Genomic DNA, 14,020 nt, shown 5'->3' with positions numbered 1-14,020 from the left:
TACATGTCATTGAACCTGTAATAAACTGCAAAATTTCGATAGACCCTCCAAAACTTTCCACTGCAGCTGGTAAAATCTGAGACATTTCCTTGGTAAACAACTTCTCTCTTCCAAAAGGAAAAAAAAAAAAAAAAAACACTCCAACTTTGTGTTCTTTCTCTGCCAAATACCTCTCTGCTGTAACCACACTGACTCTTCTCAGATCACCAGACTTGCCTGTGGCTCTGTCACAGGGTAGTACTTATATGTCATTCCCTCATATAAGCTCCAGGAAATTTCATAACTCCTACCAGGAATCTCACATCAGGAGGGTCTCCGAAATGGCTTCCCCTCCTGGAAAAAGGAGGAAAAAGTATGTAGCAATGAAACAAAGTTACAAAGACAGTGTAACAGAGTTTGGCAAAACTTAAGAGGGTCATCCAGAGCTACTGTAGAGAGACTAGTATTCCCTGGAGATCAGGAAACTGAGCTTACATCCTGACTCAGTTGCTACTGCAAGAAAGTCAGACAAATCACTCTGGGCTGGTAATTCATTCTTGCCTTTGAAAAGAGTTATAAGACACTCAGAGTACAATTACTATATATATGAAGTATATTATTATTTTCACTAGGGGTGTAAAGTGAACTTATCCTGCCAGTTATGTTGTTTTAAGATAAAAATAAGGTTTTTATCTCATACATCAAAAGAAGAAATGTTACTTTTTCTTGCAATATTAAAGGATTTCTATAAAGATCCTGGCAGCTGCTGCCATTTTCTATAGTGTGATAAACAGCAGCATGGAGAGCTCTAATTATTTGGATGTTGCACTGTCTTTTTTCCTTGTTATCTATGAGATTTGATCTAACCAGGATTTATTCTAAGAATGCATGAATTTGTGTCTTTGCTTTCTGCCTGATTACCAGTGCCACCATCTGGCCCACACAGCCAGTACAAGGTGGTCTGGAGCTAGGCAACTCAAACCATAAAAACATCAGTTCTTGGAAATTACAGATTCACCTTTTCTTTGCTTCCTTAGAGAAACAGGAAAAGATGATGATCTGGGTTACAACCAGGCAAATTCCTAGTAAGCCTAGTTAAAGCAACTCAGATTTGCACAGGCTCAGCCAAGTTCAATACCTGGCCCACACCCATGGAGAATGTACAGTCTCAGGAAAGGTGAATGCATTGTAGGATTGTGATAGATATCCATATGTTTGGCCAAATTCTCAGAAAAATTTAGATATAGATTCCTTCCTTCTTATTCTAAGTTTAAAATGCTGAGATTTCTTGCTAAACTGAGAAAGAATAAGAAATCCTGTTGTCAACATCAGCTATGCAACCAATTGTTGACCTGCAGAATCTGTTGCCTCCTCCTTAGGCCTTTCCCCCTCACCAGTAGGATCGAGGAGAACATGACCTGGGCCCCCGTGCCATTGACCATTACCGCCAGAGCCATGTAGTCATGTTTGATACTTTCCAGGTCTTCCCTGGCTGTATCAGTGCCCACATGGAAGAGCAGCCGGGGACAATAGTCCAAGGGCAGGACAAGCCTCAGCAACCTCTCCAGAGCGTCTTGAATGCAAGCCCCTGGCAAGCAGCAAACCTCCCTAGATGGCAGGGCAGGGCAGCAGACGGGGACCTCCATCCCCATCTGAGCAGGTTCCAGTTATTCCACCTTACAATGACTGTCATATAGAAAAAGCAATCCAGTGTCCTTCCTTGAAGATGCTCCAGCGTCTCCCCTAAAAGGATTCTGGCATTTTCACCTGTCCTTGCAACAGGCATTTGTAAGCAGTCTGAGGTCTGGACGGGTGCAATTGTCTACAGGGGACAATATGAACATTAAGCACCAGCTCACCATCTCTCCCAATACAAGAAGCGGGAAACATCAAGCGAGGCTAGTAGGTGAAAGGCTCAAAGTAAGCAAAAGGAGGTGATTCTTCATGCAGTGTGTAGTTAAGTTATGAAGTGCCTTGCCAGAAATCCTGCAAATGATTGAAGTTTACATAGGCTCAAGAGGAGTCTTGGTAAGTTCAAAGAAGAGAAATCAGAAGAGGGTTAGTGATTACACAGACACCATCTTTGCCTTGAGAAGTCACTGAACCACAAATGGTTAGAGGGTAGGAGAGTAGTCAAGAGCTGTATCATGTTTTCTTGCCTGTTTTTATTTTCTAAACTTTAGACCACAAGGTACTGACCTAGATGGATTTTTGTCCTGAGCTAATACAGCTGCTTTCATATTCTGACCCCAAGTGCCCTGGAATTGAGTACACACAGGAGGTTTATAGAAGCTGGGAAGCCATCAATCTTTGCCAGCCTGTAAGTTGCCCAAGGTCACACATCACCAACACTAGTGTAAAAAAGAAAATTCAGGTCTCAAAAAAGTACAGAAGCTCATGATAGTCAGTGAAGGTTATAGGAATCAACTTTTTTTTTTTTTTTTTTTTTGCTCAGCTAGGCCCTTTCTAAAGTACAATATTAAAAGCAAGGATTTTCTGTTCTGTGAAAAGGAACTATGCAGTGCAGAAAATCTTACAGCTCTCATAAAATCTAATACAAAATGGTAATGAAAAAACATTGTTTGAAGTCTAATGTGAAGCCAGGATTGTGGAGAAGCATGCAGAACATAAATTTATAATAAAGGTAAGGTCAAGGCATAGGCAAAGGTAAAATAAGTAGGCTAACTTCTGCACATTTTCCGTTCTGTTATTTGGAAACTCTTTCTTAAATAGAAGGATTGTCTGTGGAAATGTTTCAGGTGCAGGTGACAGGTTTTTATTTCTTTTCATTATTCAATATTCTCCATACCTTTAACCTTGGTCCATCAAACCACTAATTACCCTGACTGACAGGCCAGGGGCAAACTGAAGATACTGTGAACCATCACCTATATTTTGTCCACAGATTTCATAACAAAGAAATTCTCTAGCATTATCCCATTTTACAGGTCTGGAAAAGGAAGAGACCAAGTTTAGAGGAAAAGCCTGGAGAGGAAGTCAGGCCACAGACGACCTAACCAGTGACACAGCCAAGTAAACCCTTCCTTCTTTTCTTCTACTTCTCTACCAATAGTAGTTGCTATTTATGTAGGGACTGCCATATACACTAATAGAACAAATTAAACGTGCACTGTGAAGTGTACAGCTTTGTAACCTTATTAGTATAATACATATCTTCAGTGCAATTGTACAGGTTTTTAAGATAGCAAGCTTGATGGGAAAAAAGCAAAAATTTAGTCATGAAGTTATACCACCCCCACAGAAGGAGATAGCTGTAGACTACCAAGTTCTCCTAATTACCACCTTTCCTAATTTTAAAAGTGGCATCTGCTACTCCAGATATATTTACATGGTTAACTCAGGGACCACAGGAGCATAAAGAAGGCTGGGCATCCTCATGAAAAAGGCTCTGGCACATGATTAAACTAAAGCTGGATGTCAATAAAACAGCCCAGCAGAGAAAGGAGACAAGAGCTCCTGTCTTACAGGTGACCATGCAGCATCCTACCATGGTAAAAAGGCCCGGATTTTCTCCCAGAAGTGTGGAGACTAGATACCCTTTTGCCATCATTGTGTCTCAGAGGCAGTCACTGACAGCTTATTGGACCACGTCCCAGCTTTATTACTGTGTGAGCAGTTTTTGACTGAACACTCACTTCTGAAGGTGACTTGAACTCATCTGCCTGTACTGAAAGTGACAAGGGCAGCTAGTCCTCGTCTCAGCTGTGAGGCAAAACTACCTCACCGTTCCAGCTGAGAGCATCCCAAGGAGAAATAAGTGTGTACGTCTAAGCTGGAGGGACTGCAGTATGCCTGGTGAGGTGAAATCCTTAGAGAAGAACAGTAAGCCTCTGAAAAGTTCTGTGCACAAACAGCACGGGGATTTACTGAGACTAACTTGAATAGATTTTCATCCTTTGACCACTGAACCTCATTTTTTCTCCAGAAAGTTTTTTTTCCCCCCCAACTCAGGTTATATTTCCCCAATTCATCTCTTACAAACAATTGAACTGGGTTTGCTGATATCTTCCCCAAAAAAATTGAGTCAGACAGCAGAAATTCTAGAAATTGATGGGAGTAATATTTATAGTTTCATAAACTTACAAAAACTAAAACCAAAGAATTAGAAAATACTAAGCAACTTCAACTACACCTGGTAGCTCCACAACAAATAAAAATCATCCACACATGTACATATTCCTGTAGCACTGTCAATCCCAGGAGATCCCAAAGGACTTCACAGACCCAGGACTTTGGGATCGTACAAGCTTTGTCATCCATTCTTGGCCTTAAGGAGATCAATGATCTTCAGATCAGTGGAGTTGCTTGTGTCAGTGTTAGGAGCTACTCTTTTTTCAATGAAATTAAAAGGTAAAATTATTATCTAAGTCAAAAGCTGTAAATCTTTCAATGAATTTCTGTACTTTTACAAATAGTGGGTACATGGTTATGGTTTATCAGAAGAAATCTTCTCTGTTGCCAGAACAGAATCACAGAATGATTTAGGTTGGAAGGGACCTCTGAAGGCATCGACTCCAAACACTCCTCCTCCCCTCACGCCACCCCCTGCTCAAGGCAGGGTGAACTCTGAGCAGGTGACTCAGGGCCGTGAGCAGTCAAGTTCTGTGTATCTCTGAGGATGGAGCTTCCACAGCCTCTTGGCACAACCTGTTCCTGTGGTCAACCACGCTCATGGGGAAATTTTTTTTTCCTAACACCTAACCGGAATTTCCCCTTTTGCAACTTGTCCCCATTGCCTCTCTTCCTAACACTGTGCACTAGCAGAGCAAAGGAAGTCTCTAGGAGACTCACTTCGGCTCCCAAATGAAAGGAGTTCTGGAGCTGTTTTTTTAGGTGAGAGTCAGCTCTCTGCACAGTAATACGTAAAGGTAGAGAAGCACATTGTATCCATTTAAAATTGTAGCAGAATATTATCAATTTCCTAAAAAAAGAGTTCTCCAGGATTTTATTATTTATATGTGATCAGAGCTTATCTATGTTTCAACACAATAACAATATATCCCACATTTCTTAACTGTTGCTACTGATTTTGATCAACTTGTAATATTACAGCAAAGGATTATTTATTTCCATAAACACAGGGCAACTCCTAGACATGAACTGAGCTATTTTAAAATAGACTTCTCGCATCTCCTCCTGTTATGTGCTGTGCAGACTGCATCCCTATAAGTGACCCTATAACTGACTTCTTAATATAGCTTCCTTTTGGGATTAGCAGTAACTTAAGAAAATTCACTTTTATAGGCAAGTTAAAGCTTACATGCTTTACCGGATGTAACATTCATGTACTCTTTCAGAATGCCAGCACTTCTATTACCTATTCCACATACACATTAGGGGAAAGTCAGATACATACACAAATGCAAGCTACCTTAAACTGGACTCAAATTTTGCAGTCAAATCCCTTGCTTTCCACAGCATACAGTTGGAACAGACTAGAAATACTGTGACATCTTCAGGCAAAGCAGACAATGGAAAGAAAAAAATTGTGGGAATGGCTAACACAATGATCCAATATGTCCGATGTTTTCATGTATGTTATTTTGCTGTTATATTTCCTTCCAATACATCAAGAATATTGAAAAGTTAAAATAATTGGCAATTTAGTGGAAGCAGGAGGTGTTGAGACCATGGAATCAACATTGAGCTGTTTCTGCTAAAATGGCAAGTGAGGAAACAGCTAACAATGCTAAAATTTAAGTTTTCTGTATTAGGTTTCAAAATAACAACCCGCTGCTTGAATGCAAAAGAAGACTTCACACATCTTTCAAGCTCACGTGTCAGTCAGTCTGCAGTGATAACTTTGATATAATGCATTGCTTTAACATTCCACCCAGCTTCTGAATGCCTGCTTTGCAATATAAAGCATTTAAAAATAATCCTCACATCTTCTGGTACATACTTCTGCTACGTGAACATGAATACATAGTAAATTCCACAGTGAGGGAACCACATGCATAAGATTCTCAGAAAGACAGATGTTTTCTGTTTGTGTAGTTGTTTTTCAAACAGCTTTTGTACAATATTTGCTTTTCTGACCAGGTATCTGTATATGTGGTCTTCCTAAGGAATGGCTGCATAGTCATTTTAATCCAACATAAATCTGGCCTATCACTATTAGTCCCATCATTCTTGTCCCCAGCTGCTCATACTCACCTCCTCCCTTGTGCCAGCTCAATCACTCATGCACCTGAGCTGTAAATCATAGCAGGGAACTGATCCTTATGAAAACTATTTTTTTCCCGGTTTACTGAGTTAGGTTTGGTATCATGCTATCTTTAGTTTGATTTAACTCTGTCCTATCTCCTCCCTGTTTTGTCCACTGCACGCTGGAAGACAAATTCACCAAAAAAGAACTTTTTTCAGCCAAATCAGTTCCTTCATCCAGTTCACTGCACAGCCACTTCAACAATAGTGCTAGCAAGAGGAACGAGATACAAGCACTTGGGCCTGAAAAGTATGCCTCTGTTTTTCAATAGCAGCCTGGACACATGCTGGATTAAACACACTGATTTAGCTGTTTATCTCACCGAAGTACTTTGTCATGTGAAATATTAATAAACATGTTTACAAGAACACATAAATCATAGCCTTGCAAGCTTTTCTTTGTATTACTATAGTAGAAGGTCCATTTTTACTTTTTAATTCTTGGGTTTTTCCATCTCTTTTCTTCATTGGAGGTCTGTTCTCCATCACATGCAGAAATGTTGGCCTAAATTTACTTCTTGATCTGTGCAAAACTTCTGAGTGCATGCCCATATGTGTAGATAAGCCCTAAAAACAAGCTAATTAGAACAGATTTAGTCAACAAGATATGTTTTATTTTCATATAGCATCCTTTATGCTAATGACAACAAACATAAGATGAAGAAAAAGGAAGATTTTAAAGGCAGTAGTGAAATAAATTGTTTAATGTGCTGGAGGAGATAGGTCACCTCCCTGCTGTATGGAGTTTGGCCTTTCCTTTGGTTGCTATTAACACACTCTCTCGTACTTTTGAACACCTCTCTAAAAAAAGTGACAAATGACCCTCCTGATCCTTAAGAAAGGGTAGGCCCTAATCATTGCGCTTTTCTGTAACTAACCTTCTCACCTTGTGTTCAGAAACATTTTCCAAAAGCATTAAGATTTTAGAGCTGATCCTGAGGATCTCAAAAAACCTTATGAAGCCTATTTTAAATGAGCATGAGCTCAGAGGAGTAGAAGCAAACATATCATGTGGAGGGTGGGCAGAAAACAAGTTAAATTAATCGTTTTGAGAAGGTAAAGATGCCTAACAAAAAAAAGGTTTCTGAAGACTCCTGAAAACTAAGAAAAATGTGAATAGATTCTGATCACTACAAAAAGTAATGATGAAGACAAAATTATATGCTCTCACCTTCGGAACGAGAACAGCACAAATTTGCAGTTTAGCAAGTCCCTGAAGCCAAAGGACTGAGTGGGGACTTGTGATGTCCACAGAAAGAACGGCAACTAACAGCAGGAATCTGTCAATGGACAGACATGAATTTTACCAAAGGAAGGGTCAGGATAAGGACAAATTCTGGGTACCTTCTTGCAGTGTTCAGGTTAGACTTGCCAAAAAGATTATGAAAGAGAATAGAACCTGAGCAGTAGTGGAGTGATAAAAGAAAAGAATAGGTAAGTTCACCTATATAGACAAATAAGAAGTGAAACTATAATGTCTCCTCATTCACTTTTGACTAAACCCTTCCATCTGAGAGTAATCTAAAGACATAAACATGGTAAGTGATAAGTGTTCTGAAATGATTTACCTCACAGTAAGCAATTAAAGACATTTGTATAAAAGTCTATTTCAAAACCTTACAAAAAAGATTATCTTAAGCTCCTGCAAAAGCATAGTACTTCATACCCTGGTTGTGATCAAAAGGCTGGTGGAGGGAAAGGGAAAATCTTAGCCTACTCGCAAATATTATAGGTGTTTATAATAAGGAACAAAGTTTTTACACTTAGTAATTACAATTATATTTTACATAATTATCTTCATATAAAGATAAGATATATGTGAAGATAAATAAATTTTGTGAGAAAGGGCATCCTGCTACCATCCTAACAAGCACAATGACCATATGAATACTTTTTGTATTTTAAATGATATGAACAGAAAGTGGGCCATGCTCAAACCTGTACTGTTTGGTGTAAGGAACAGAAAAATGGTTTACATTTGAACAGAAAGTAGAAATGTTTTTGCTGATGATCAAGTAAACAGCTGGACCAGAATGAGCTTAGTGAGTAAGGAGTCTTTGATACGATTTTTATAAGATCATTGTAATCTTAACTTGTAAATGCAGAAATAATATAACTAGCTGGTGTTTAACCTGGAGAATAAGATACTCTAGCTGTAGTGAAAGATACCAAGGAATGTGCTAATTAGTTTGGTTTATGAAAGGTCACTTAACTTGGCACTTTGGCCAAGAATTTTTTTTTTAATTAACGTCAGTAATTTAGGGTGTGGGCTGACATTACAGCTAAACTGATACAACAGCCAACTACTGTCAAAGGGCAGCCTTGCTTCTAGTACTCCCAGATGCGCACTTCTGACATTTCCTTCCTGCCAACACTGGAACTCATCTGATTCTATACTGAGAGAGTTAGGCAACTACTCCGCAGAAAACTAACCCCACAAAAATTATTAATTTTCAGGCAATTTGCCCCTGTGACCTTTATCATCAGCAAGATCAGGCAAGTCACAGAATCACAGAACAGTTGAGGTTGGAAAGGTCCTCTGGAGATCATCTAGTCCAACCCCCCTGCTCAAGCAGGGTCACCTAGGGCAGACTGCCCAGGACCGAGAAAGGAGACTCCACAACCTCTCTGGGCAACCTGTTCCAGTGCTCTGTCACCCTCACAGGAAAGAAGTTTTTCCTCATGTTCAGATGGAACTGTCTGTGTTTCAGGTTGTGCCCATTGTCTCTTGTCCTATCTGCTGGGTACCACTGAAAAGAGTCTGGCCCCATCCTCTTGACACCCTCCCTTAAGATATTTATATGCAGTCTTCTCTTCTCCAGGCTGAACAGGCCCAGCTCTCTCAGCCCTTCCTCATATGAGAGATGCTCCAGTCCCTTAATCATCTCAGTAGCCCTTCACTGGACTCGCTCCAGTAGCTCCATGTCTCTCTTGTACCAGGGAGTCCAGAACTGGACCCAGCACTCCATATATGGCCTCACCAGTGCTAAGCAGAGGGGAAGGATCACCTCCCTCAGCCTGCTGGCAATGCTCTGCCAAAATAACACACTTGGTTCAAAGGGAACAAGAACATACCAATGTAGAGAGGAGTGAAGAAAAACAGCGAGTAATTAGATTAGTTGTGATGATGTCACAAGTGCAGATGCAGATGTGACTGCACTTTTATTCTGCCAGACCACAAAAGTTGGGAAAATGAAGGAAAACAAATTTGCTAGCAGAGATCTTCATTGCTTCCTCAATTTTATCAGTAAGGAAGTGTTATTCTGCCTCTTGATTTTTGCTTAACTAAGGTTGTGATTTCTTTTTTTAAACAATTTCTAGGTGATATCTGAGATGATCTGTGCACTAATGTAACAGGAGTTGCTTTTTAATTCTGAAGATGAATGAAATCTGGAGTCAGAGATCAATTGGCCAGTCTCAAGGAAATCAGGCTGAACCTGTTTTATGTTTGTTTTAGGTGCCCCTCATTTTCACAAATGCATTTAACTCTCGTTGACTTCACTAGACCATTAGTGTGCAGGGGCAAACAACCAGAGAGGAATTCAAAATTAAGCCATTTTTACATGCTGGTATTTCTCCCTCTTGTGAGCTCGTTCTTTATTTTCTTGCAGAATTTACTGCTGTTGTGCTTATATTGCAGGCAGCCATAGAGCAGAAGCATTAAAGACTCGGTCCAGAGTCCCCCAACGCCTTGTGTCTGTGTTTTGGTTTTTGTTTTTGTTTTCTGTAGAGGCAAGGCACCTTGATTTCCCATAGTTTGGAAAAAAGTGGAACCAAACGGAAGTGCTGCGCAGGCCACCTGAAGGATTACTCGGCAGACGGAACAGGTACGAGCTTTCCGTGCTCTGCAGCACCGTGACGCTCACACCGGCCTCGCCAAAAACGGCCGCGCAGCCGCGCTGCTCCGCGGCTCCGCCCCCGCCCCCACCCGCCGGCCCGCGGAGGGCGGGGCGAGCTGCGCGGCCGCCCAACGGTTGCCATGGAGGGCTCGCGGGCGGGCGCCACGGCGCGGCCCGGGATCGGCGTGGGGGTGGTGGTCACCAGCCCCGAGCACCCCCGCTGCGTCCTCCTGGGCAAGAGGAAAGGCCCGGTGGGGCCCGGCAGCTACCAGCTCCCCGGAGGCCACCTGGAGTTCGGGTAGGAGCCGCCAGCGCCCTTCAGGAGCCTGAGGCGCGGGGCGCAGGCCGCCCCCCCCTACTCCTCACACGGCGATGCCCCTCCCCTCTTGCCCCTCCAGGGAGAGCCTGGCGGAGTGCGCCGCGCGCGAGGCGCTGGAGGAGGCGGCGCTGCGCCTGCGCAACGTGCGCTTCGCCTCCGCCGTGAACTCGGCGTGCCCCGCCGCGCGCTACCACTACGTCACCGTGCTCATGAAGGGCGAGGCGGAGCCGGGGGCGGAGCCGCGCAACCGGGAGCCCGACAAGAACGAGGGTGAGGCGCGCGTGCGCGTGGCAGCCGTTGCGCTCGGGGCGGTGGCGGCCCGGGGGGGGAAGGAGAGAGTCAGCTGGTCGGGCCCCGTCCCCGCAGCACTGGCGAGGTTTGGAGAGCCGGGAGGTGGCGGCAGAGCGCGGGGATGGGGCTGCGGAGGGCGGGCACCGCGACGGTTACAGCCCGCTCTTCAGCCAGGCGTAGGGAGTTCCTATAACGGGGTCGGCGGTAGTGGAGGGAGGGCTCCAAAGGTTAACGCTCGTTACAAAGTGCCTGAGCTCCTAACGCGAGGATGGTGCCGTGAGCTCTCAGAAGTGCGTGTTTCCGTCTCTGCAAGAAGAACAAAGTCCTTAGGCAGAGCTGTCTCAGCAGTTTTGATCCTCCTGGCGCAGGAACCTGCTGTGAGGTAACGGGAAAACGCTGCAGTAAACACAACAAAAATGTTGCCCTGTTTTCACCGAGCTTTGTATGTAAAAGGAATGCAAATATATTCTGCAGTGAACGATTAATATTATATGTCATCTATGAATATTAAAGCTGCCCCCTCATTGTCCTCTATCATCTTTTTGTGCTGAATTAAAAAAAAGGAAATATAAGCACTGAATGTTAGAAACACCTTTTTACCAAATGGTATACATGTTCTAGGAGGCTGTTTGGATCTCATATGGGATTTTCTCATTAACAGTGCAAGACATTATACTGTGAACACAGTGAGAGGCATTGTTATGGATGCGGTAGATGTATCAATACTACTCCTCAAATTTCTCAGCATAGAAAACTGCGGGCACAGCTGTTTCCTTACTCAGTTTTCTCAATATATAGTTTAATCTTGAGCACAATTTTTTTAATTTAATACCACGTGACTTTGACATAACCAGGTAGAGAAGGGTTACAGGTACATTCCTTCTGCAAATCTTAGAGGACAGTAATTTTCAGTGGGGAGAAGAGAGTAATAAATTTAGACTAACTGCATACAGAACAAAGTTTGAACATGTTATTGGTAACTTCTGCACAAGCACAATTCATCTAGATTTACAGAGGCAGAATTGGTACATTATTAATTTTTACACTTTGTCTTTTTTACAGGTTGGGAATGGGTTAAATGGGATGAATTTCCTCCAGCAAATCAACTGTTTTGGCCCTTACGCTGTTTAAGAGAACAAGGTTACAATCCTTTTACAGAAGATCTTGATCACCTAAAGGGATACACGGGAAGTCACCAACTAGCATAAAAATAATTTTATGTTGTATAACAATCTGTTTCATGGACAGATCTGCCTTTCCAGTGTAACAGATAAAAAGATATATCATGTTCCCTCTGCCCATGTGAAAATATTACCCATCAAAAAATGCCAAATGTTTCAGTGCTTTCACCTTATTTCACATAATGGTTGTCTCTCATTCCAGGGCTAGATGGGGCTTTCCTTTATAGCTATTCAACAACAAGCATGTTTTCTAGTTGTTAAACAATTAATGTTTTCTTTTATAGAAAAGTCATACTGTTTTATCTGAAAAATCTTCAGATGAACATCCCTTTGGAAGTCAACGGAGCTACTCACAGAAGCTTACTCAGTTGGAAAGGGTTGTAGCATCAGGCCCAAGGGAAACTGATTTGTTAAGCCACTGTCCTGCTTTTTATGTAAAGCTATTTTGTATATCATGCTGCTTTCCTGTAACTATGTGTGTTGGACCCATTGTTAAACTTAGCCTGGCCTCATAGCTTCGGTTAAGATACTGTCAACATCCATACTGACCAAAAGTCACATTTTCCAGAGAATGCCTCGTATTCCTACAGACAGTAGTATATACTGGAAAAGTGGTGTATTATAAACATGGAAAGATTGCTCTGGCTTGTAGGACAGAATGAAAATTTTGTGACCCTGTCTGCCACCCGCTTTTGTTACAGACGCTTTCTTTGCAACCTCATTTACATTAGAACTGTTACCTTTCTTTGTGCTGTCGTATTTTGTGTTATATCGTTTGTCTCCAGTGAATGTGTACACACAATTTTCATGAGCATAAGTAGAGCGGCAAGCATTTAAGGAGAGAGTGTGTGTCCTTAATATACAGTTAATGGTAAGAATATTACTGTAAACTGCATTGCACTGTCTTCAGAGTATCATATTGTTCCTAACCTAATAAAATAAGTTAAATGGAAATAGGAATTCCTTTAACTTAATTTTGAAAGTTCATCTGCAGAAGTGTTTCAGATCTTGGCAGTTTATCTTCATGTGTTATTACAGCTCTTAATAGTTTAATGGAGAGGTGCCTACAGTGTCCTATTAGACTGACAAAAGAAACATTGTACAAACTAATCTTATTTACAGGTGTAGCTCTACTGCAGACTATCATACCTTTTGGCTAAAGAGGGTAGTCAGCATTCAACACTGCACAGATTGATGATGATCTTTATGGCTACTAGGATTTGATAGAATTCTTAAATCTTCAGTTTGATGTGACTGAATGATTGAATTAGTAGTGAATGATATCACAGAACACAAAGATATGCATGTAAAGCAATGAGTTTACAATTCATCATTTTTCTAGAATTTGTAACTGAATTTGATTCTTTTTCAGCTGTAGTCATTAGGACTTCTGCCATGAATTTTAGGATCAGAATGGATTATGACTCAAAGAATTTCACAAAATTGCATGTTTTCTTCTCTTCAGTGTGCTTTTAAAACACATTTTCTGTTTCCTTTATATGCACACACTGTAGAAAACATTCTGTGATACCCTTTAATTTCATTTAAATAAAACACAAATACAATATTGAAAGATTGAATTTGTCTGAAATTACAAATTGACTTGTCAGTTCTAAAAAAAAAAAAAAAAAAATTTGAAGGGTTTAAAGCACTTGCTTGCTTTGCACATAAATTTCTTAAATGGAGGTGGGTTTTTTTGCTGAGAAGCAGGCAGAGTGGTACAAGATGTAAGAATGCTGTTGATACCAAGCCTCCCACTTAGAATTTTAAGTATTCTTAACTACATACAGCTTCCCGTGGGATGGATATTCTTTCTCTGAAGTGAAAAAGTAGATCCTGCTAAAAAGCAGTTTTGAAATGGAAGACCTCACTGAATATTACCTTACTACAGTATCTCTGTACAAAACTTATTTTTCTATTCAAAAAGTGGAGGTTTTCTTCCCCAAAGCAACTTTTTGTACATCGAAAAATATTCCACTCAGCTGTCAACAAAGAGGCTGTAAGAAGAGAGTTGACAGATGTCCAACCCATCTGTCCCAAAGAATAATGAAAAAAAAAAAAATATATATATATATAAATGATTTAGTGCTATTTTAAATTTTAGAAGGCATCTAAGTCCTTGATGTGAAAAAACGAGTTACTGGAAAATGGTTTGTAACACAGTAAATACTTTATTACATGTA

The 14,020-nt window shown here is 41.2% G+C and overlaps 1 protein-coding gene across 2 annotated transcripts; it reads left to right on the top strand.

Annotated features, from left to right (window-relative positions):
- The first annotated feature begins 10,154 nt into the window (after positions 1-10,154).
- On the top strand, positions 10,155-14,020 carry NUDT15 (nudix hydrolase 15). Of its 2 annotated transcripts, XM_067292151.1 has the most exons (4): positions 10,155-10,344; positions 10,445-10,635; positions 11,719-11,796; positions 12,122-14,020. In XM_067292151.1, the coding sequence occupies exons 1-4, from the start codon at positions 10,187-10,189 to the stop codon at positions 12,142-12,144; spliced, it is 450 nt and encodes a 149-aa protein (XP_067148252.1). In that variant the 5' UTR covers positions 10,155-10,186; the 3' UTR covers positions 12,145-14,020. The 2 variants fall into 2 exon arrangements, with proteins under 2 accessions (XP_067148252.1, XP_067148246.1); XM_067292145.1 differs by having other exon boundaries at positions 10,156-10,344; positions 11,719-14,020.

The sequence above is a fragment of the Apteryx mantelli genome, chromosome 1, assembly GCF_036417845.1.
Source record: "Apteryx mantelli isolate bAptMan1 chromosome 1, bAptMan1.hap1, whole genome shotgun sequence".
Taxonomy (NCBI): Eukaryota; Metazoa; Chordata; class Aves; order Apterygiformes; family Apterygidae; genus Apteryx; species Apteryx mantelli.
This window is presented reverse-complemented; position numbering and strand designations above follow the sequence as displayed.

Bases quoted from the DNA above. Each gene is read 5' to 3' on its own strand.
- NUDT15 (XM_067292145.1), top strand. From the start codon at position 10,187: ATGGAGGGCTCGCGGGCGGGCGCCACGGCGCGGCCCGGGATCGGCGTG. The intron at 10,345-10,444 runs GTAGGAGCCGCC...TTGCCCCTCCAG, and splicing joins GGAGGCCACCTGGAGTTCGG to GGAGAGCCTGGCGGAGTGCG. The intron at 10,636-11,718 runs GTGAGGCGCGCG...TCTTTTTTACAG, and splicing joins GGAGCCCGACAAGAACGAGG to GTTGGGAATGGGTTAAATGG.